Below are 26,470 nucleotides of genomic sequence, written 5' to 3' on the forward strand. Positions count from 1 at the left end.
TTCATCAACTATAAGTTTATATATATCAGGAAAATTACGTAAGTCTTTCTCTTTAGCAAGCATGTTCCTCTATTTCAGGCTGGTAAGAGTTCTTGTTTCATGCTCTTTGGTTAACAGCATGCCTAAGATTCTTCGCATTGTAGAAGTTTATCTTGATCTCAAGATAAACATAATACATTTTGATAGGCATATTATATATATATCAAATACCCATGATGTACACATTTATAATAAATTCTATAGTGTTTTTCTACTCCCCCCCCACAGAACTATCACAGATACAATCGAGCATGTATGGACTCTCTTGATGACAATGTGTAACTGAAAATTGAATGCACAAAATAAAACAATGTGCACAAGTATAAAATAGTATTTAGGCTGACTACACATCCTACTAATGTTCAACTACTTATATACCCAGATTATCTATTGTTTTTGTTTCTAGTTAAATCTCATGTTTTTCCTTTATCAGCATATTTGAATTACTAAATAATAAATCAAACCTTGTCAGATGCTACAGACTGTGTGGGACTTTTATAATTACTATGACATTCAAAATGGCCAAATAAATCTCAGAAACTTGAATTTTATAGTGCATGCCATTTGCAATTAGTAATAGATTACACAGATTTGAAGATAAAATTCGATCTCCCTTTGACATTAGCAAGTTTCTAATGTCATAAATTATGGTCACCTTCCCAGACTGGTTTCAACATTTACTGAGGTAGCCCTGTGGAGCTACCTCACTGAGAGCTACTTCAATAACAGTAGTCATATTTCCTGTGTATTACTGTGCATTATTCCAAAACATTAGACTAATTACAAAAATCCAAAGAAACAGTTAATTTTTTTTTTACTCAAGCCAAGTTTGAATCTGAAAATGTTTCTATATCACTAAAGCTTACTCAGTGAAAACAGAAATATAAAAATAAAATTTTAATTAAAAGCTGTTTTAAAACGATTACAATGAGGACAGAAATGATAACAAGTTACTATCTTTCTTTCTTTTATCATCATCAGCCAGTATTTGATTAAGCAAAGAATGTTGCTTTTTCTTCTTAGCACCTAATGGTGAATGCTCAAATTCTTTTCCTCCTGAACGTGTATATGGACTGACAATATTACTAGCATCAAGTACAGAAGCAACTGTTACTTTCGATTCTGACTTTGTGCACCATTTTCTTGAAGTTGATGAAATTGTTTGTGGTGTCTTTTTAGGAACTGGAATATTCATAGGCACAGGATCACTGAAATTGAATGGTTAAAACATATTTCAATAATACAGTATACAGTGACATTTCATTAGCTATGGTCTATTGCATATGGAATACCATTATGCAATTTATATAATTAAAAAGAGGACATCTAATAAATTGAGCAGACCTGCCAGTTCAGGTGCAAACTAAAATTATTATACTTTATTAAAAAATATATTGTTAACATTAAAAAATACACTTGACAAAAGCACTCATTTGGCAAAGTGGATGAAAGAAATATCAAATTTAAATATTATCTAATATTGTCAATATTAGATTATTTTATCTTAAATTAAAAGACATCAAAGTTTTCGTAGGATGTTAGAGTTCACAGAGAATATGAAATAAGTAGTGACCACTTCCTCATTAAAATAAAATTAAGATTACCACCTAAATAGCTACAAGTAAAAAGAACAGAAAGAACATTTAAAACGTTTGTTTATAAAACTAGACTATTAAATAACACAAATATACAATGGCTATATGAACAAAGAATTAATCAATATCTAGATAAAATAAAACAAAATGAAGAAATAGAAATAGAATGGCTTAATATAAAAATGGTACTAAATGCAGCAGCAAATGGTGAAATTCAATAAAAGGAAAAAACTGAAGATATGGGATGATACAACCAAAGAAATAATCAAAATGAAAAAAGAAGCCTATCATAAATGGCAAAAAGTAAAAGATTAGAAGATGAAATAGAATATAAAAGAATAAGAGCCATAGCTAAAAGAGAAGTCAGAAAAAGACAGAGAATCATGGAACAAATTTGTTTCTAATTTAGAACATGACTTATATAAAATAAGACTCAATGTATATAAGATTTTGAAACACCTAAATGCAGATACTAAAGAAAACATAAAATTAAATACCAAATTGAAATTAGAAGAATTTCTAAATTTCTACACATGGCATTTATTGACTTGGAAAAAGCATTTGACAAAGTTAAAAGAAGCATTTTATTTAACATATTAAAAGAAAGACAAATACCAAATAATATCCTAAAAGCATATATGAAAATAGTCAAATACAAATAAGATTAAATCATGAGCTATGATATACGAGAGAGATAAACCAAGGGGTCCACAACAGGGAATAAAAACTATTCTCCTACTGTGAACTTAAATACTCTCCTTTTTGCTGACGACCAAATAATAATTACAAATTCTGAAGATAACTTACAGAAAGCTATTCTAGATCTAAATAAGATAGCCAAAGATTATGATATGATAATTTCAACGGAAAAATCAAAAACTATGGCCTTTAAAGGACAAGATCCAGTAAGGACTAAAATAGTAATAGATAACAAGATCTTAGAACAGGTGAATTCATTTAACTACCTAGGATGTATGATCACATATGAAAAGGAAAAAGATATAAACCTAAAAATTGCAAAATATTTAAAAATAAGTGTAATTAACTCTATATTTAAACCAAACCTAGTTCAAAAACAAACCAGACTAAAAGTATACAATACATTAGCCCTACCAGTCTTATTGTATGGAAGTGAAATCTGGACAATAAAACAAAAAGACAAATGAAGATTAATAACAGCAGAAATGAAGTTTGTGAGAAAAACTGCAAAGTATACTCTATTTGATCACAAAAGAAATGAAGAAATTATGAAAGAATTAAACCAAGAATCAGTAATATATAAAAAATATAAACATAAATGGATTTTGTATTTTAAGTCAATAAGAATACAATTTGGTCGGCTAAATCCCAAATTGCCAGTCCATCCTCGTCCGTTCAGTATCCAGATAGATACCCAACAGGGTGCACCACGAGAAGGTGAGGATTGGACATTAGGTCAGAAGCCCTGGTCGGTTCTCTGCATTCCTGTAAAGGCTATGTGGAGGTCTCCTCTCAGTTATACAGCTTTGACACTTAAGCAATTTTTCATGTAGTACTGTCATATCCTGTACACCCCTTGAGGGTACATGGCAGGAATTTCATGATGATGATGAACATAAATAGATGGAACACATTCAAAGAATGAAAATAGAAAGATTACCATAACAAGCCTTAAAGTACAAGCCATTAGGAAAAAAGAAAACTAGAACGTCCTCTTAAAAGATTCAATGATGACTTCTAAGGCCGGAACAGGCCACATTAGGCCTAAATCCTTGATATGCATGATGATGATGACAGCTTAAATTAATGCCATGTTAGAGGCTTAATGGAGTAAAACAACAATAATAAAGGATAAAAAATATCAATTCTTCCAATGTTTCATTGAGTCACTGAGACATCATCAGGAAGTGCAATACGAGACTTGCAACACAAAACTAAGTGAAACACGAAGAAGAGTCCTAACTAGATGGGGCACCTGTTGGCAGCATAGGATGTAAACTAAGATCTCGAAGTACAATATCAGTGTTTCCCATATTTTGGGAAGTTTAATGCAACCATATTTATTTAGCTGATGTCTAAAAGCAGCTGCAAATTTCCAAAAATAACCTTTCTCTTCTAAATTTACTGCGATGGAGCATGGTAGTCTTAAGCCTCTATTATGAGTTTCTCCCAGCACATAAGCCTTAGCACACAGATTAAATTAATGTCGCTTTCCTGAAATCTTCATAACAAACTAAGTATGTGTAGTCTGTACCATTAAAATCAAAAATAACCTGAAAACTTCAGTAGTCAATCAACTTAGCCAACTCCACTTATTACAAAGAAAGGGAACAAGGAGGAAGTAATAGGGAGAAAATAATAGACACAGCTGGTGTGAATATCAGCTTCCTGATTGGACAAAGATCCAATTATGTACAGCTAACATGAGGGTAGTCAAAAGTTCTCGACCATAGATATCGGCAAGATTTTTTTTTTTTTTTTAAGTTGGTACATCTGTCATAAGCATCCATGTGAAATTGCAAGTAATTCTATCAAGTAGTTTGCTTTATGCAGCTGTCTGAAGCAAAAGCGTTGTCTGTATCCCATGAAATGGGTAAAATTGGTATTATGCAGTTATAAAATTCTTTGCAAAAGAAGGCTTAATGCCAAAAGAAATCCATTCGAAGTTCATAAAAGTTTATGGGCACTCTTCTCCTTCATTTTCAACAATTAAGAAATGGGCTGCCACGTTTAAACGTGGCCATACCAGCCTTGAAGGTGATCCACATGAAGGACATCCAAAAAATGTAACCGCCGGAAATCATTGATCAAGTGCACTATATGGTATTGGATGACTGGCGAGTCAAAGTGCGTGAAATTGCTGAGACTATAGGCATTTCGAAAGAACGTGTAGGATATATTTTGCATGAAGAATTGCAAATGAAAAAGCTTTGCACAAGATGGGTGCTGTGCTTGATCACAACAGATCAAAAACGCACTCGCATGAAAATCTCTGAACAGTGCATGGAGCATTTTAACAAGAATAAAACTGATTTTGTCATCATCAAATTCCTGAAATATATACCGTCAAGGGGTGTACAGGATATGATAGTACTTGATGAAATATTTACACCATTACTAACTTTCTATCTACAATTTTTGGCCAAATCAGTCTCTTACCTGTAAAGACTCCAATATTATCAGGTCTTCTAAGGCACTTTTTACTGTATCTATCCACCTATATCTTGGTCTTTCTCCTGCCAACCTGGCAGAAAACACTTGTTTGGCTAATCTTTCCTCTCCCATTCTGTTTAAGTGACCATACTACCTGAGATTAGTTCTGCTAATGCATTCCTGGATGCTGACAATATCCAGTTCTTTCCTAATATCCTTGTTTTTAATATGATATTGCCATTGATGCCACTTTAATATGATATTGTCATCTGTCATGCCCCTAATCTTTCTCAGGACTCTCATATCTGCGGCTCTAGTGTTTGGTCAAGTGTTTTAGTTCTAACCCAGCTCTCTGATCCATAAGTTAAAACTGGTTTGAACACTGTCTTGTATACAGCTAATTTCTCTCTTATTCCAACTGATTTTGTGCATCTATTTATTACTATGGATGAGACTTGGATTCAGCATGACACACCAGAATCCAAAGTTGGTTCCATCAGCAGGAAAATCAGTGATTAGGGATACTAAAGCATTTTTTTATTAATTATCTTGAAAAGGGTATAACAATAACCAGGGAATATTATTCCGATCTTTTAACCAGACTAGACAAAAAAATTCGTAAGAAAAGATCAGGTTTGCAGAAGAAAAAAATCATCTTTCATCAGGACAATGGCACCTGCCCACAAAGGTGTTTTGGCAATAGGAAAATTAAGGGATCTGCACTATGAATTGTTGGAACATCCACCCTATTCCCCAGATTTGGCTCCCTCTGACTTCTATCTCTTCCCAAAACTAAAACTCTTCCTTGCTGTTCAGCATTTTTCTTTGAATCAAGAGATGATTGCAGCTGTAGAGGGGTCTTTTGCAGATCTTACTGAGAACCACTACAGAGGATGGGATAATGGTGCTGGAGTATCGCTGGAATAAATGTATTAGTCTTAAGGGAGATTATGTCGAAAAATAAAAATAATTTTGAAATTATAAATTCGTTTTTTCATTATTAGGTTGAGAACTTTTCAGACCACCCTTGCAAATTGATACTGTTCTAGAACTGTAAATTAAAGAAATATTGCAGTGGTGTCCAAAACCTAAGAACAAATGCTGTCTGAACATTAAAACTGTAAATTCAGACGAATCAGCTTGTGGCAATTTGTATAATTAATAATTTCAAGTAGAAAATGGGTACACATTCAAATCACATACAAAGGGATCACGTGGTAACACTCAACAGGATAAAATGCAAAAGGCTGCACTAAGTGCACTGTGTTTGAAGGAAGCTCTTGTAAAGTTGCAAACTTGAATGCATTGTAATGTCTCAAAAATGTCATCTGGATGATTTCATGCTGAGAAGAATTATTAGAAAGTTTGAAGAAGACCATAGAATTACTGATGTTGTGAGAGAGTTTGGAATCTCACATAGCACTGTATCCAGGTTCTGGGCAGTGTTTCAAACCAATGGAACATGTTCCAGATGTTTGATAAGAGGTCACCCTTGCTCTACCACAGATCATGAAGACAGATTTTTGGTTATAATAGCAAAACGTAATCAACTCCATTCAAGCACAGGTATGAGGATCCCTAAACAAACTGTGGAAAGACATCTGCAACAAACAGGCCTATATGCCTGTAGTCTGTGTCCTTTTATGCACAGCTCATCACAGAGTATGTTTTTAGTGGTGTTGTATCCCATAAAAATTGGACTAGACTAATGTACTCTTTACAGATGAGAGTCATAATCAAATCAAGCGGCCAGCATGCTCCCCAGATCTCAATCCCATAGAACATGTTTGGGATGTAATGGGGGGAGGGTGCATTGCTATTAAAAATTCCCATAAAGGAAATAAGGCCTTATCATTACTCTGAAGGAGGAGTGCGCCAGTTTGCCTCAAGAATCACTTGGTGCTAAGCATGGCAAGAAGTTGTGAGAGCTGCACAACTTCTTGCCACTTGTGGTGGACATATTCCATACTGAAATGTCTCTCTGCATAGTTTTCTGTAAGCAGTATATTAATTCCTTAACTACGTCCTTGGAAAATTTGTAACTTTTGCCAAAAACATATCACAATTTAATTTATATTGAATTTTTTTTACACATCTTTGGTATAATATAATTTATTAGTATTAGTATGCTGCAATAAATTTATGTCAAAATTTGGCTGTAGTCATGAAAATTTTCATATACAGGTAAAAATGTAGTTCATACTTAGCTTTTGGATACCAGCATATTTCTTTGACTCTAAGTTTAAGGTATGAAATTTTTTTTAGATAGTAGCTCATTTTGTGTTTGATAGACTTTTTATCTACCTATACATATATATAAATCTAAATTTGTAATTTAGAATTTCTGACCTAAAATTTCAATTTTCATGGTCTTCTTCTTCCTAATATGGATATTAGGCCAGGTGGCCTGTTCCTGACTCACGACATCTGATTCTTCTTTTTCCACTTATTTTATATCTGCGTAATATTTTCAGTAGTCTGCTGTTATTCATTTGATTTAAATGTGCTATCCATTTTGTTTATACCGTCTTATGTGGTAATTAATTGGTTTTATACTTGGGGATTGTAAGATTTCTTCATTTGTTTTATGGTCCCATTTGGTATATCCAGATGTTTTTCTGAGAAATGAAATTTTTGAATTGTTTGAATTAGTTTTCAATCTTTCCTTTTTATGGTCCACATTTTGCTTCCATATAGTAGAGTTGGTTTTGACAAGACATTATATAGTCTGATTCTAGGTTGTTTTTTTTTAAACTAGGGTTGGCTTAAATAGATTATTTATTATGCCATTTACTTTGACAAAGTTTGATATTTTAGTGTTTGTCTTTTTCTTCTTCATATGATAAATCACATCCAAGTATTTGAAAGTATTTACTTGTTATAATATTTTATTATCAATCAGTATTTTACTTCTTATTGGGTTTTCTCCTTTGAATGCCATTATTTTTGTTTTTTCTTTAGATATTGTCATATTATATTGTTTTGAGATATCATTTAATGATCTTTTTAATAATGTTCTGATGTAGCTAATGCTATTTGATCATCTGCATATCTATCTTCATTTGTGGGATTATTTGTATATCAAACGGGTTATACTGTTTTCAGATTGTTACAATTTTATATATATATATATATATATATATTTTTAATTAAAAGATTTAATGACTAAAACCGAGAATAATAGTAAGGCTTTATTGAAATAAAAACACAACTAGTTTTGGCTTTTGACAGCCTTCTTCAGGTGTCTTCTAAGAATAGGAAACAGAAATAAAAACACTGAAGTTTAAATCAGAGAAGCACAGGAAAATTGCAGTACATAATTGACATGAAAAAACGTTTGTATTTACATTTAAGTTGTTCTTACAAACGTGGCATTGCTTGTTGAGTGCGTGCTTGCAGACTCTCGCAAACGCCAGTACCAAACAACAGCAGAGTGACTATCAGGGATGTTGTAGCTCAAATTGTTATTTAAATGTTCACAATTAAGGATGATTTCTCTGGACTCCACAATTTTTCTCTCAAACTCATCATGGCAACAAAAGATGTTTTCGGATCTATCCCAGCAGACTGAATGACCCTGATGTTCATCATCAGGATTGTTCCAGAAAAGAACATGACTAGACAAGGCACTGGCATGTGTTCTTTTGTAAGAGATGTCTCTCTTGTGTTCCACCATACGTAATTCAATAGATTTATTTGTTTGACCAAAATAAGGGATATTACAATCACACCATATCTTATATATGCCAGGATACTTCAGATTATGATGATAAGGCTTTGGATGGCTTACTAGCAAGCGGATTTTTGGAAGTGTAGTGAATAAGGTCCTGATGTTATACTTTTTAAGAACTTTAGCTAATTTTTTGGAAACTGAACTGATGAATGGGATGGAGATGTTACCCTTAAAGTTAGTTATTTCTTCAGTGCTGTGGCTAGGAGAATTTAGAAGAAATTTTTTAATGGTTTTATCAGAATATCCATTTTGTCTAAAGACATGAGAGAGGTAATTAATTTCTTTTTAAAGTTCATCTGGGTCATTCAGAAGAGAGCATGCTCTATGTCCCAAGGTAGAAATAGTTCCAAGTTTTTGTGGAGGAAAATGATGGGACTGACTGTGAAGATATCTATTATTTTGCGTAGGTTTTCTATACATGGAGATTCTAAATTTTCCAGAGCAACGTGAAAGTTTTATATCCAGGAATGGTAGGGAATTATCATATTCAAGTTCGACTGTGAATTTTATATTAGGATGCTGATTATTGAGATGATTAAGAAAATCCATGAGAGAGTTATGGCCGTGACTCCAAATAATAAAAATGTCATCTACATAGCATTTCCAAAGTTTTGGTTTAAACGAGAAGGATGATATAGCTTTAGTTCCAAAATCCTCCAAGTAAATGTTAGCAAGAATAGGAGATAAAGGGTTGCCCATCACTAGACCTTGGTTCTGTTTGTAGATGGTGTCTTGATATCAGAAGTAACCAGACTTAACACAATGGGTTAGTAAAGCAAACCTTTTTGGATAATTTGTTCTTTAGTAATATTAGCACTTCTTCTGTAGGGACATTTGTAAATAAGGAAACTATGTCAAAACTTGCTATTATGTCATTCTCGTTGATAGTTATATCTTTAATTTTTGATATAAAGTCCAAGGTATTGTTAACGAAGGATGAAGACTTATTAGAAAAACACTTGAGGTATTTAGCAAGATATTTGGAAAGCTTGTAAGTAGGCAAATCAATACCTTCCACGATTGGACGAAGAGGGAAGTTTTCCTTGTGGATTTTTGGAACTCCATAAATACATGGGATGAGTGGATGCAGAGAGCATAGAGAAAGCTGAATGTTGCGAGATAGTTCAGTTGTAGTCTTCAATAAATGTTTGTGTGGTTTTGAAGTTCCCGTGTTGGATCTTCTTGTAGTATTTAATATGTATTATTTTTAAGTAATTGAAGCATCTTATTATGGTATTCTTCAGAATCGAGGACTACGGTAGCACTGCCTTTATCTGCCGGTAATATTATTATATTTCAGTTGTTTTTAAGTTTTTTTAAGGCCTGAGGAAATGTTATCTGTAGGAGGTTTCGCATTGTTAATAATAAAAATGGATTCCATATGTAGAAGGTTAGCCATTTGAGTAGGTAGGAGTGAAGTAGCTTTTTCTATTTTAGTAAGGAGAGATTCCTTAGGAATAAATCTTGGTGAAGGAATGAAATTAAGTGCTTTGAAGAGAATGCTTTTTTTGGCTGCTGTAAGAACGTGAGAGGACTTGTTTACTACAACTTTGTCAGGATTAATGTGGTCTTTATTAAAATCAAGTGGATTCTGCATTCTCTTAAGATTCTCAAATTTTCTAATAAGGTTAATCTTGTTATTATATTGTATCTGTGATGCCTGAGCTTCACTATTCATAAAAAAACCATGCAAACTACCATTATCCAGAACTTTTTCAAGCTTTTGAACTAAAGATCTTTTATCGTTGAATAAAAAAGCTAGAGTACGTTTCGTATCAAAAATTCTTTTGCTGAGTAGATCTAACTTTGCCTTCCGATAGATTTTTTTGACACGTACAGTTGTTATATTCTCCTTAAAACAGATGAAATTGGGAAAGACTGCATGAAATTTGCAAATTTTTTTAAGAACACTAACCTGTTGACATTTCGTACTAATCTTCTTCGGTGTTTTTTTAAAGCTTCTTTTTATATCATTTAGAGATGCCTCGTCGTGTAGGCTATTAATGCTTTCAGGAACATTGACTCGGTTGTTATGATACATTTTAATTAAAAGATTTAATGACTAAAACCGAGAATAATAGTAAGGCTTTATTGAAATAAAAACACAACTAGTTTTGGCTTTTGACAGCCTTCTTCAGGTGTCTTCTAAGAATAGGAAACAGTAATAAAAACACTGAAGTTTAAAACAGAGAAGCACAGGAAAATTGCAGAACATAATTGACATGAAAAAACGTTTTGTATTTACATTTAAGTTGTTCTTACAAACGTGGCATTGCTTGTTGAGTGCATGCTTGCAGACTCTCGCGACCGCCAGTACCGAACAACAGCAGAGTGACTATCAGGGATGTTGTAGCTCAAATTGTTATTTAAATGTTCACAATTAAGGATGATTTCTCTGGACTCCACAATTTTTCTCTTAAACTCATCATGGCAACAAAAGATGTTTTCGGATCTATCCCAGCAGACTGAATGACCCTGATGTTCATCATCAGGATTGTTCCAGAAAAGAACATGACTAGACAAGGCACTGGCATGTGTTCTTTTGTAAGATGTGCCTCTCTTGTGTTCCTCCATACGTAATTCAATAGATTTATTTGTTTGACCAAAATAAGGGATATTACAATCGCACCATATCTTATATATGCCAGGATACTTCAGATTATGATGACGAGGCTTTGGATGAGAAGAGAGCACGCTCTCTTCTGAATGACCCAGATGAACTTCAAAAAGAAATTAATTACCTCTCTCATGTCTATAGACAAAATGGATTTTAAGGGTAACATCTCCATCCCATACATCAGTTCAGTTTCCAAAAAATTAGCTAAAGTTCTTAAAAACTATAACATCAGGACCTTATTCACTACACTTCCAAAAATCCGCTCGCTAGTAAGCCATCCAAAGCCTCGTCATCATAATCTGAAGTATCCTGGCGTATAGAAGATATGGTGTGATTGTAATATCCCTTATTTTGATCAAACAAATAAATCTATTGAATTACGTATGGAGGAACACAAGAGAGGCATCTCTTACAAAAGAACACATGCCAGTGTCTTGTCTAGTCATGTTCTTTTCTGGAACAATCCTGATGATGAACACCAGGGTCATTCAGTCTGCTGGGATAGATCCGAAAACATCTTTCATTGCCATGATGAGTTTGAGAGAAAAATTGTGGAGTCCAGAGAAATCATCCTTAATTATGAACATTTAAATAACAATTTGAGCTACAACATCCCTGATAGTCACTCTGCTGTTGTTCAGTACTGGCGTTTGAGAGACTGCAAGCATGCACTCAACAAACAAGGCCACGTTTGTAAGAACAACTTAAATGTAAATACAAACGTTTTTTCATGTAAATTATGTACTGCAATTTTCCCGTGCTTCGCAGTTTTAAACTTCAGTGTTTTTATTACTGTTTCCTATTCTTAGAAGACACCTGAAGAAGGCTGTCAAAAGCCGAAACTAGTTGTGTTTTTATTTCAATAAAGCCTTATTATTATTATTCTTGGTTTTAGTCATTAAATCTTTTAATTAAAATGCATCATAACAACCGAGGCAATGTTCCTGAAAGCATATATATATATATATATATATATATATATATATATATATATATATATATATATATATATTGAAGAGCAGAGATGAGAGGGTACATCCTTGTACTCCTCTTGATATATATATCTTTCCAAATGGTAAAATCCTAAAATTTTAGAGTCTGAACATATTTACAGTAGTTTATTAAGATTTTAGGTAAGTGACATTAGTTTAAGCTAATGTAAATTTTTTTGCAACTTGAATATTAATTCTGGATTTTTAAAATTTCATGCTCTTCTATTTCTTTCTTATATCTCCTATTATTGTGTGGTCATTTTGTGTGCTTTGTAGATGATTCCAGCAAATTCTTCATGTTCTGTCCTCAATCTACTATTTCCTCTGTTGACCATGATTTTGTTGTTGTTGTATTCCCTTGATTTCCTTTGTCTCCTGATTGTGATATTATTTACCAGGAAATTCAGTTTGCCAGAGTGAAAGTATCCAGCTTTTCACTGTTTGTAATAGTGAGCTTAAAATAGCATTTGTTCTATGAGACTTAAGCTGGAACTTTTCCATAGTTATTATGGCTCTCAAGATACTAATTGGTTTATTGTTTTCTAACTCAGCTTTGGATCTGGATCAATCTTACCCACTTCAGGATTTTCCATTAGTTTGCTTGACTATTTTCCTCTCAAATTTTGAGTCTACCTTTTCCACCATACTCATTGTCCTTGTTGTTTGTGCTTTGTACTTCTCATTTGTATTTATCAATTTGTCATCTTAACACCATTAGTGGTGTTTGCTATAGTGCATGCCTAATGTATACAGCTAGTTTAGTGTTTTCACCAACTTTTCTCTTATTACACACACACACACACACACATATATATTTATTCAGTTGACTCCATCATACCAGCTCTGCTTATTCTGCTGTCCATTTTTCATAAATTTGTTCTAGTCTCTGATTAACTGTTCCTTTTTACAAACTAGGCTCTCAATTTAGGATTCTGAACAGTTTCTTCCTTCAAAAGAAAGATTCCGGTATTGCGACCACAGATAAATAAAAATAAACAAACCTGACAAGTTTCGTATGTCGTTTAACTTACATCTTCAGGGTTAAAAGGTAGCTAAAAGTTTAAACACGAGAAATTAGAAATTACTCAAAATAGTCCATTCTATGATGTTATAGATGTCTAACTCTTCATTAAATTAAAAAATCCGAATTCAGAATCTGTGCATGCTGTTTGAATAATGCTGGATGTTGTCACGTTCTGTTGTTCACGTTCACACTGTCCGAGCTATGACTTAGGTATATTTTTTATCAATGATAACATACGTGGTGTAGAATTAGGCCCTGGTTTTTGTTGCATTGAAATTCTAAGCATATTAGCAGCTTCTTTAAATTTCCTTGTGAAACAGTTTTTTCAATATAAGACTTGTTCGTTTTATGCCAGAGTACATTACCGGTGGAAGTTGTGTGGGATGCTAGGCCTGATTTTTCTCCCCTTTTTTGCGCATCTTTTTGGTGTTCGTTCATAAGAATCCCCTGATCTTCCCGTCTGGCCTACGTACCAGATGCCACAGGAACAATGAATTTTATATACACCCGGTTTTTTTAAAGGGTGATATTGAGGTTTGCGAGGATATAGAAATCGTGATATTTTTTCTAGCAGAAGAAAAGCAATTTTAATGTTATGTTTGCTTAGTAATTTGGCCAATTTGTCTGCAACATTCTTGATGTATGGTAGTGTGATTGCGTTCTTGAAATCTTGCTTTTGTGAGATGTGTTGAGGCTTTTCTTGATTATCTTAGGTTCGAAACCATTTTTTCTGAGGATCTGTGTCAAATAATGTAATTCTTCATTTCTCTTTTTTTTTTATGTGCTGGAAATATTGTAAGCTCTATCCCTCAAGGTTTTTATTAAACTTATTTTTTGCCTGGGGTGGTATTGTGAGGCTGCATTAAGAAATCTTCCTGTGTTGGTGGGTTTCTATAAATGGAGAAAGATAATCTATTATCTTTTTCATTGATTTCTATTAGGATATCAAGAAAAGAAATTTGAGTAAAAAAAATAAATTTAATAAAAACCTTGAGGGATAGAGCTTACGATATATGTACATAAAAAAAGAGAAATGAAGAATTATATTATTTAACACAGGTCCTCAGAAAAAAATGGTTTCAAACCTAAGATAATCAAGAAAATCCTCAACACATCTCCTATAAGCATCTCACAAAAGCAAGATTTCAAGAACACAATCATGCTACCATACATCAAGAATGTTACAGACAAATGTGCCAAATTACTAAGCAAACATAATATTAAAGTTGCTTTTCTTCTGCTAGGAAAAAAATCAAGATTTCTACATCTCCCCAAACCTCCACCACATCACCCTTTAAAAAAACCAGGTGTATATAAAATTCATTGTTCTTGTGGCATCTGCTACGTAGGCCAGATGGGAAGATCAGGGAAAATTCATATGAACAAAACACCAAAATGACGTGCAAAAAAGGAGAGAACACAACTCAGGCATAGTATACCATACAACTTCCACCTGCCATAATGTACCCTGGCATAAAATGAACATGCCTTATATTGAAAAAAAACTGTTTCACAAGGAAATTTAAAGAAGCTACTAATATGCTTAGAATTCCAATGCAATGCAACAAAAACCAGGGCTTAATTCTACACCAAGTCTGGTCAGCATTGATAAAAAATATACCTAAGTCAGATCTCAGATGTGAACATGAACAACAGAATGTAATAACATCCAGCATTGTTCAAACTTAGCATGCACAGATTCTGAATTCGGATTTTTTAATTTAATGAACAGTTAGACAGCCATAACATCATAGAATGGACTATTTTGAGTAATTTCTCATTTCTTGTGTTTAAACTTTTAGTTACCTTTAACCCCTGAAGATGTAAGTCAAACAACATACAAAACTTGTCGGGTTTGTTTATTTTTATTTACCTTAATAAACATGTGGTCGCAATACCGAAATCTTTCTTTTGAACTGCTAAACCACAGACACCTATGCCTACAGTTTCTTCCTTATTCCATATAAATTTATTTAATCAGTTCTGAACTATACCAGCTTTGCATATTCTACTGTCTATTTCCATATTTAATTTGCCATCTTCACTAAAAGAAAAAAATTGTGCCTCATTATACTTGTTCTATAGGATTTCTACTGAGATGCAGTTGATGTTTTCCATGTTCATGTGTATTTTCTAGTTTTTATCTTTTTTTCTGGTAATTTTCATGTCCAGTCTATTAGCAATCTTATACTATAGCTAACGGTATAATGTAGCTAAAGAATCCTGAGGCCTTGTACTAGATTTAAGAGTATGGAATCACCTGCATAAAGTAAAGAACTGAGATGAACATCTCCAAATTTGATATAAGGCCTAATGCCACTTTCTTTCATAATGTTCTATACAGATGATGAATAAGAGTAGGGTTAGTGTGTGTGTGTGTGTGTGTGTGTACCCCTGTCTCACACCAGATTTTACATCAAACCATCTTCCTGTCCTCCTTCAATTGCAAACACTTACTCACAAATCTAATACAGACTTTTTATCATTCGATATAATGTCCTGTTTATACCACATAACCATAGCATTTTGAATAATTTTTCTTGGCACATTGTCTCTTTTCAGATCTAAAAAACTATGATTACTGAACTATCCATCTTAAAGTGAAAATTTGATCTTGACAACCCTTATTTGGCCTCAATCTGACTTGTTCTCCAAGTTTATCTTCTCAATTTTTCTTAGCCTCTCAAGTATGGTTGTACAAAACTTATCTAGATCACTCAGTAAAGTATTTCTGTAATTCTTATACTTTTTTAATCTCCCTATTAAAAGATAGGCATTATGAGAGCTGTACTCCAGTCATGTAGAATTCGATCCTCTGAATTATAATTCAGAGGGTAGAACTCAAGAATTCAAATATCAAAGCACAAAACTTTGATACTCTGTATCTGCCAAACAACATCTGCTCCAGCTGTATTTCTGCATTTCAGGTTTCTGATATCTGACCTCAATATTAATATGAACTACTGATTGCATTCCTCCTGAATATTTTTTACCCCTGTTTTGTCACTCTCATTTAATAATCTTTCAAAGTAATTACTACTAGTGTCCTCCAAAATATGTTACATTTTGCCACTTTTGTAATATTTATCTTCATCATTCTTACTGTAGTCTTCCCAAGACTAGTCTTTCTTCTCTGTAATTTCTTACTAAAGTCAAAGATGTGAAAACTGAATGCCTGTCTCTGTGGAATGCTTAAGATTATTTGTGGATTGATTAATTACAGCATCAAAGTATACCTGCACCAGAAATTTACATTCTCAGCATTTCCCCTCCAAATACTTATAGGTTATATTGGCAAAATTTTGCACAGAAATACTACTGAGCATGTTCTAGAACTGAGCAAAATATGAGAGAAGATTTTCACATGAAAAAAATGAAAGTTCCTCTTATTAGAGTGGTTTTATTTCACTTGATCTGTACCATTACATAAACATCCTAAAGAAACTGGCTGGATGTTTAGATAGTGAAATATCAAGAGGGTTAGGTTATGTAAGTTTTAAAAACTTTATTGAATAAATTTTACTGATTAAAAACTCAGAAATAGATAATTGTACATTATGTTCCAATATTCGGTGATTTAATGTTAAAAAAAAAAATAGTTAAAATAGAAAATAATGAATGTCACCATGAAGAATTCCATAAAGGTAGGTAGGTAGGTAGGTAGGTGTGTGTGTGTATGTGTGTGTGTGTGTGTGTGTGTGTGTGTGTGTGTGTGTGTGTGTAAAACTATAGAATAATCAGATGCAAGGATAATAAGTTAACATATATATAACTTCAAATAATAAACATCAAACTGTATGCAACAGATTTTGGGAATTTTCCAACTTAGGTGGGGATTCACTGTTTAGATAGTATAAAACTGCAAATTGATGGACATTGAAACAATCAGTTTACACGTCATGCAACCCAGTGTATTTTTCCATCTAAACATTCTCGTAAAGAAGAATAAATAAAATCAATTAGCTATGAAATTCACTGACTCCCATTAATAAGTAGGTCTTTGGAGAATTTTAAACTCAATACTTTAGCACATATTTTAACTTTAACTAAAATCTTACCTGTCATGAGCTACTTTACTCATTCCAGAAAGATTGAGACCTGCATTTACTTCTTTTTGTTTTCTTTTAATTTTTTTAATGTTCTCTGCATTAAAGGCTAATCTAGAAGTGTGGAGTAAGAACTGTGGTATTTTAGGTTTTCTTGAACCTTGATGGGTTGTTGTTTTCTTACATACAAGGCATCGGTATACCTGAGAAGTAACAATAAAAATTTAAGAGAGACAGGATATAACTAAGATGAAAAGCCAAATGGCTATTTTTTTCTGGCGAAGAAATGCTTAGATCGTAGTTTTCGATCTTAGAGTTTTGCATACTGGCTGAAAAACAATAAGGGATTTTTATCCCCTTAATTTTAAGAGACAGGATATATCAAACAATATGGCTACCAATATAAAATTGCACACTTATTTTTTTAGGAGTACTGTCTCAGTTAAATTATCAGGTTTATAAAGAAAGCAGAAATATGAAACATTGCAGTTCCACTCTTAATATAATTTCAAGGTGTTTTCAAAATGTATTACTTGTTAAAGTATTGCAATTTTCAAAATAGTTTTAATCACTAAACCACAAGTCTAAGCCAAGAAGTTCAAAACTTAGGGATGCTTCTAAACAAAATAAGCATGCTATGTTCTACTGATTTGAAAATAGAAGTTTCAAAAAAAAAAACTTCTTCAGTAATAATAATAATTGTCTAATATAGTTATATTAAAGTTAAAAGAACAAAAAGAAACTAACAAGCATGATTGTACCTACTATACAGTTAAAAGAACTTTACGTAAATCTATAGTTTTATTACCATCATACTTCTAAACATATTGAAGTAAATCAATGAAAATTAGCAGTTCTAAAGTTCTTTAAAAGTAGAAGAAATTACCAAAATTGCATCCAAAGCATTAAGTAAGCTTAGAGCTCAAGAAGCAAAATTCACATTTCAAGGCAGTTACTTTTAAATATCATCTTTATATAAGATGATAGAATATCATCTTTAGCAGTGATACTCGAGGTCAATATTTTTGGGATCAATACACATGGAACAACTGGTCAGATATTGATAAATTTTAGAAACAAAATAATGCCAGGCCAACATTAAGAAAGATATCCCAAAGAGCATTAAATTATGAACACCAAAAAATTGTACTGATGTGAATTTATGCATTATGTGAGTGCTAACCAAATTACTACAAGTGCAATGCTATTTTCAAAGAAATTTGCCAGTCAACTGTGATGAATTTCTAATAATGGAATTGGCATCATTCATTATCAAGAAACGCATATTGATTATGTAGCCACTTAAAAGCAGCAAGTTGATTGAGGCTCCCACTGACGAGACCTCAATAAAGGTCGAAACCGGTCTAGGTAGTGGCCCTTGCCTTTAATGCATAGCATCATACATCTCCGCAAGGGGATGTGCTTTGCATTAGGGGAAATACTAAGGAAAGTGATCAGATCTTAATCCACCTTTACTACGAGTTGCCTCAGACCTGAACTATGTTCAGGTGCAAACTTGACTTACTTGTGTGTTTGCTTACTTGGGGAAAAGGATTAAAACTAGCTTATAAAATTGCTTGGTATCTTTAACATAGTATATACCCAAGGTAAAAAACTTCCTACAAAGGAGTAAGCAAGTAAAGAAGTTGGTAGTAGGGAAAAATGACTTGGCTGGGAACAAGGAAAATGCAAGATTGGATATTAGGACATTGTTGAGAAAGATAAAAGATAATGCGAGAGGAAAGGTAATCAGTGTGTTGCCCAAGTATGACAGTGATGAGGTGGAGAACAAGAATTATGAATGACATGTTAGTAGAAATGTATGAAGAGAAAAGAATGCAGTTTCTTAATGAGTTTAAAAGAAGAATTAAACTCTATAAGAGTGATGGACTACATCTGAATGGTTTTGGTGTGAGTCATTTGGAATGACTGCTGCTGAAAGAGAGAGTAATGAGTGCAGAGAATGAATCTGAGCAAGTAAAAAGCAATGTGAAAGAGAGTCAGGAAGGAGAGATTGAAGTGGGTAGCATGAGTGTAGAGAATGAGAGAACAAGAGTGCAAGACAAACAGGGAAATGGGAAGACTCAACATGGACAGGGAACAGAGTGTGAGAAAGGTTGATGCTCCAAGAGGATGTGAATGTGTGTGTATAGACAAAAAAGGGAGGGAGATGACCTGGGATGTAGGGAAAACAGTTGGATTTGAAGAAGGTTCTGGGATCAGAAGATGTTATTATAAATGAGGTGTCAAATCTCCCTTCAGTTGGTGAACGTGCCCATGAAGTGATTACCTGGCTGGTTGACAACCATGTCAGGATTTCTGTGAGAAAATGGTATATGTGGAACTACAATGCTGGTGATTATGAAAGTTAAGGAGACAGCTTGAAACTGTAGCATGGAATGAGGAGTTGGGTGGAAAGGAGGTCAACGTTTCTTGGATGGTATTCAAGAACTATGTCTAAATGTATTCCAAAGGTCAGAAGATTAAATAAGGTAGGTGAAATGCATGAATGAAGAGATTAAGCATGCAATACAGAGGGAAAAAAAGGCATTATGGCAGCACCATAAGAGGAGTAATAATCAATTCCATGAGGAATACAAAGAACAGGCAAAGAGAGTGACTCAGTTGGTCATCATCATCAAATTCCTGATATATACTCTCAAGGGGGTGTACAGGAGACTCAGTATTGGAAAGGCCGGTGAGAATCAGTATCCAGAATTGGGTTGACAACAATGGCATTATCTTTGATGCACAGCATGGATTTGCTAAAGGGAGGTCATGTTTTAGTAATCTACTTACTTATTACAATAAGGTGGCAGCGGCATGGGAGATGGATACACAATAGTATACTTAGACTTAGACTCAAACTAGAGCAGATGGGGTTGGATATTAGACTAGTGCACTGAATTGAAGACTGACTGACTGTCTGTTAGGTATCAACAAGTTGTGTATGGGGGTGGGGATCAATATCTCAGAAGAGGAAAGTCACTAGTGGTGTACCTCAATGGTGTTTTAGTGTCATTGTTGTTTAACCTGTACGTTCATGATATTGGAGAAGATTTGAATGGGGATATTCAGTTGTTTGCAGATGATGCAAAGTTGAAATGAACTACAAGGAGTAGAGCAAATGTTATGGCTTTACAAGGGGATGCCAGTTGAATTTTGCAAAATGCAAGGTTGTAAAATTTGGAAAACAAAGATGTGATGTGATTGGTAGGGATATATTGTTGGAGGTAGAGGAAATAAGAGATCTTGGAAGTGATGGTGGATAAGGATCAAAAATTTAGAGAACACATACATTGTGAGGACAACACAATGAATTCTGGTAATGATGTGGAGGACACTGACTTGCAAAATTAAGGAGATTCTGGTTCAATTGTATAAGGCTCTGATTAGGCCATATATGGACTATAGTGCACAGATTTGGTCACCTGGTTTTCTAAAGGATGAAGAGTTGTTGGAGAGGTCCAGAGCTCCTAAACACTGCCTCTTCCCTCCTCCAATCCATTACTTTCAGCCCCTTAAAAATCCTTCTCATTCTTTGTTTCGACTCCAAAGTGTCTGCGATCACCCTCCAGCGCAATGATGTCACTTGGGTTCTCTCTTGCCAAAGGTTTTGTTTTAGAAGCCTAATTGTTTGCAAGTTGTTGCGAACCTTTCCTTTCCAATGTGCTTATCTTATTTCTTCCTTAATCTGACCAGCTTAATATCCTCTTTTATATTTTTTGCTGACTCGCTATACTAATAAGGCATAATCCCTTTCCTCTATCATCTAGAAAAATTAAAAATCTTCTAGATTTTTAATTTTTTAATTCTAACAAAACAACTTTACCACATGTTCCATGGCTGAATCACTCAATGTTTTCTTCAGCTTCAGATTTTACTGTGGTTTTTTTTTGCTCCAACTTTTTCACTCTTTCCACCACTTTCAATATCTGTACATGTGAGAGGCGAGTCTACAGTTCACATCTGAAAACCTTTTGATTTAAAAAAAAAAAAAATGTGTACAACACATTTTCTTTTTGGTGTGACACTTATTTTTTATTGCGTTCAAAACTACATGTTCATGACTACTTCCTATTTCTAATCCTCTGTATACTCTTTATCCTCCAGTAGTCTGAAAATATTGATTGAATTATTGCATAGTGATAACTTTTCTTATGCATATCTTTATGTTGGAACAGTATTATTAATAAAGTGTTCAAATCCTGAGCAGGAATCCAACAGGTACTTACTATTAGCCTTGCTATTTTCTCCAAAGTTTACCATAACTTATGTACATTCTATAGGTTTGCAATTCATTTTCTACTCTGCTGTCTAGTTTTCTAAAAAGAACCAGCTTTTCCTTCATGTCAGTTGCCTTGGATACATCATGTATTGTGGTGTCTAATGGCTCAAAAAATTTCACTTTCACTGAATGAAAATACAATGCATTTTCAAATTTCTCAATTTGACTTGCCAGATTACTTTACTTGAAATTAAAGAAGGTCATCTTCAAGTTTAGCAGTGATCACTATAGCCTATTTCAGTGTATCTTTATTCTACTATTTTTTTTTATATGATACAAATTTCAATTGCCCCTCATACTGGTTCTAAATTTCTTATGATCTAAATTCTGCATGTATTGTGATGTCATTAAAATATTATTTCTTCTACTGATTTTTTGTATTATTATTTTTATTAAATGTAAACATAATTTGCAATTTGTTAGCCAAACATTTAATATTTAAACCTCCAGCTGTTTTACTGGTCAAGTTTGATCATGATCTCAATCCATTCAAAAACTTGATTAAAATAATGACCTACGCAGATACAATAAATAAATAATATAATATATATATAAATGGTTTCCTGTAGTGTGTTGTAGTGGACTCCAATATATATATATATATTGGAGTCCACTACAACACACTACAGGAAACCATTTCACAAGCCTACATTAAATCAACATCCTTTATTTGCTCTTTAAATAGTTAGTACTTTGTTATATTTGCTCCTCACTGTTGCTAAATGGAGGATTAAAAGTTGTCACTTAAAACAGTACCTAGCCAACTTCTAGTCATTGTGGCAATTCTAGATGGCTGTCTAGAATGATGGCAATAACTCCATATCAATAATGCATTGTAATTAACTTAATCACAGTGAATGGAATCCTTACACTGGCTAGTATGGCTTCATCTTGCTAGAAATTCCATGGTTTCAAATTTATATTGTCAGTATTTATTTACTTAATAAAGAAATGCTGCTGCTGCATATCTGTATGAAAAATTTTGAAGTACAAGATAAATGTACATCATATCAGGTTCCTATAGAGCAGACAGTATTATACTGGGACTCCAGTGCACTTATTTTTACTGAAGTCAACATCATAATTTAATTCAAATAAATATATATAAAAATATTTTTTACTTACTGTTTTATTGTGTGAAGTCTTAAAGGCAGCCAAGGATTTTAAATGCCTTTTAGTCAGGTTCCATGGCTGGTCACATTGCTTTTTAAGTAATTTTTTAATGTGCTTCTTCATTACTGGTCTTGGATGAATATGCACTTTATAGTTGTCAAATTTCCATAAGGTGCCACAATATGGGCAAAAGTTTTTACCTGCAACTGCAGGCTTACTCAATGCTATATGCATAAAAAAAAAAACAATAATAATAATAAATAAACAAATAAATAAAATCCTCTATTTTTTGCAGACAAAGAACTGAGGCAAAGAAGTAGAAGTTTTAATGAAAACACAATCATAAATTACTAAATTTGTATTTTGTTTTCATAGGGTGTACATGTCTCATTGAAACATGACAGAAGCTGCTTACTGATAATTTTCTCCAGCATTTCCAAATTAAGCCACCTATACAAAGCTATTAGTTTACATGTAAATAAATATAGATGGCTGGTATACACTTACCTAATTTTATTTTTTTATGTCGAGCCCCTACATGAGAGGTTGTTCATATAGTACATTAATACCGTATATTAATGTACTATATTAACCATTAATTTAAATGATGCTTTTTATATATTTTTATGGCTAGGTGAGGAGAAAAATTAAGCATATTGTGTCTGAGCTAATGAAAGTATAAGAAATTAGATTAATCAACCTAATTTCTCTCCATGATTTTTAGTGAGATCTTAGGGAATCACAAATCTGTGAGCAGTATTCAATGAGTGGACAGAGGTAACAACTGTTCAGAGGTTAGGTACTACCTTAAATGAAAGAGAAAACTTGCTTTCAATGATACTGGGGTGATATTTATAATATGTTTATGCCATTGTAATATGATCAGATTACAGTTATCTCAAGATGAAAAATCTTGTCTTGTAAAGAGATTTGCATAAAAAAAAATATGCATGATTGTTGTCATAAAGGAAGCTTTTTTATTTTTATTTTATTTATTTATTTTTGCGGATGGGTGGGTGGGGGGGGGTAGAACTGAATTTTTCTAGCACACTGAAATTAACAATATTATCAAAACTTCATTGAAAAACGGTTTGGAAATCAGAATTCAGATTTGTAGAAGTTGATATTCTGGAAGTTTTGTTGATTTGTGTAGTGAAAGCTTCTCAAATGAAAAAAAAAAAATGTACACTTCACTTAAAAAAGCGAAGTGTACAGTTATCAACAAAACTGTGGACTGAATTTGTTTATTGAGAGATAACTATGTTATTCATTCTGTATAAGTAATACATAGGCACAACTGAAAAATGTTTAATTAAGTTAGATTACAGATAATTAATTACAGATAATTTGATTCATGTATCATGGATCGTCAGTGTGGTATAGTTAGAAATCAAAAATTGAAACAATGAAGGTATATGGATCCTTATATGCAGTCGCAAGACAACCGGGTAAAAAGCAATACCACTAAGATCAATTGCCTTGCAGAAGTCCAAACCCCACATCCAAGGCAGAAGTGGCAAGAAGTAGAGGTTTGTTCTGTAGAGTAAGGCACAGGAAAAGTTTTCTTTTGTCTAATCCTGTTTCCACCTTTTCACTTGGATTGTTACATCAAACCTTGCAGAGAATCCTAAAAATTGCTGGTTAAAAGGACTCTGGCACACCCAATTCCACGAAGCGTGTCTGTTCTGATCAGAAATATACTACTGCGTCTGGGGTAGCCAACATGTAGAGAACTCAGTTTGGGGGATCTCAATGAGAAATATGCTATGAGGACACATGCTACTGCATCTGGGGCAGCCGACGCATCAAGAGCTGCAGTCTGGGATCTCGATGAGAAATATGCTATGAGGAGTCTCAACATAATTCAGCTTATCATCAATAGCACTCAAAAAAAAAAAAAAAAAGATGGAAGAGCATAAAAACAGTTTATACAAAAATAACATCCATGTTGTATGTTTACAAGAAACAAAACTAAATGAAAATCTGAAGCTTCAAATCAAAGGCTATTCAACACTAAGAAAAGACAGACAGGATCATTCTGGTGGACCAAACACATCAAATATAAAGAAATCGTGTCAACTACAGACAGCAATATAAATAGTAACACAGAGACTCAAGCAGTCAAGATATTTCTACCAAAACACATTATTATAATAGTCAATGCATATCACCCAGATATAAACACAGGGGTCAACAACAACAAGCAAAATATATATCTGTCAAAAACAACAGGTACAGAATCAGCATTAGACATCATAGCAATAGATCATGAAACTGCAAATTTTACCCAGTGGAAAATACTAAAGAATCCATCAGTGATCATAGACCTATTATCATAACTGTTCATTTGCAGACCAAAAACCACAGACAAAAAGATCTTGGAACTTCGAAAAAGCAAATTGGCCTAAATACACGCAACTATTAGAAACATATTGCAGTGGCACACCCATCTATTAAAGAACTTCATCAACAACAATAGTGCTTCCCAAACTTCTGGATGTCAGGGCCCCCTTTGCAAAAATTAAAATATTTCATGGCCCCCCCCTCGAAAAAAAATCGTAATAGAGAGATATATTATAATATTTATTGTATTTATATTCAATACAAAACATACACAGCGAATATTGCAAAAATCAAATGCATATATTACATTTTTTGCCTCTTACCTTACTGAAGATGATGCAGGCTGTTCTGGTAAAATATGAAATACTGTCCTTTTTTTTTTTTTGAGTCTGTTTCTGCTTCTGATTGTTCATGGAATTTATTTTTATTTTTTATCAGCCACTTATCCATCTCAGGGTTAAATTTTTTAACGTAGAATAGATCAAATAATATCACCACTTCCCGATACTGGCACACCACAGATCGATAACATGAAATTAGTGAATATTACCTGAATAAGGGAATCCCAGGACCAGGAACATTTTTCTCTTTTGTGACTTTTCTCTGTTTACGGTAATTAAGCCTAACGCGAAACAGACAGCAAAGGCAGGTTATTAAAACGTGCATATGATTGCTGCCTTAGGAAATCGAACTCACACACATCTAATTAATAACAATAGTTTTTAGTTAGATAGTGTGTTTGCCCATGCAACATATGGTTTTGTTTCAGTCTATACAGCATAGTTTCTGTATGAGGGGACATGTGATGCATTAATTAGTGTGTTTTTATCCCAGTTGTCTCTAATTGCACTATTTGTTGAGAAATATATTACACAGACTCCTCATACCTTATTCACTGGCATAATAAAAGTACTTGTTTTTATTGCCTCTGCAGTATAGTGGCTGTTAGGGAGGGCGTGTTGTTTACCACTGCAAGTGAGTTACTATCTCCCCATATGAACTTGTTTAAGCTTTTTTCATGTGTGAAGTATATGCGAAACTTTTATTGCTAACAGAAAACTAGCTCGGATGACAGTGATAATATAAAACGAGTTTTGATATGTATATGAAGTCAATATCAACAGTCCCTGATTACGAACGCGTGATGAAAGGGACAGGAAGATTTGGAGCTTCCCTGGAGAGCATTCGAAGTAAATACAATTAACCACTGCTTTGAAATAAAACATATGAATAAGCAATATTTACTAATATTCATTAAGCGCCAAAATACGCAGGAAGCAAAGTTTGTGAACCAACACCAATGTGTGAATTTTTCCATTAAAATATAAAAAATCACAAAAAAGAAATAATAATAGTTAAATACCTTTCTTTTAAAATAAAAAAATCTACTTAGTCTTAAAACATTTAAAATTTGTTTTCATTATTTCACGGCCCCCTCCCTCAACAAAACCTACGGCCCCCAAGGGGGCCGCAGCCCACAGTTTGGGAAGCGCTGAACAACAACTACTACAATTAACTAACAACATACAGAGAGCTGCAAAAAATTAA

General features: G+C 33.3%; 1 protein-coding gene across 4 annotated transcripts in view; it reads right to left on the bottom strand.

The window, feature by feature from the left end:
* Window positions 1-923: 923 nt before the first annotated feature.
* The window catches only part of LOC150103435 (uncharacterized), a 35,218-nt gene continuing 9,671 nt past the window's right edge, over window positions 924-26,470 (bottom strand). For all 4 annotated transcript variants that reach the window (XM_090398273.1, XM_090398274.1, XM_090398275.1 and 1 more), the window contains 3 exons: window positions 22,592-22,803; window positions 17,191-17,381; window positions 924-1,247 (listed from right to left, as the gene is read on the bottom strand). In XM_090398273.1, the coding sequence (XP_090254399.1) occupies window positions 962-1,247; window positions 17,191-17,381; window positions 22,592-22,803 (689 nt within the window). In that variant the 3' untranslated portion in view covers window positions 924-961. The remainder of the gene's footprint in view (window positions 1,248-17,190; window positions 17,382-22,591; window positions 22,804-26,470) is intronic.

Source organism: Typopeltis vanoorti, chromosome 9, assembly GCF_054136105.1.
Source record: "Typopeltis vanoorti isolate ZY-2024b chromosome 9, IOZ_Tvanoo_1.0, whole genome shotgun sequence".
Lineage (NCBI taxonomy): Eukaryota > Metazoa > Arthropoda > Arachnida > Uropygi > Thelyphonidae > Typopeltis > Typopeltis vanoorti.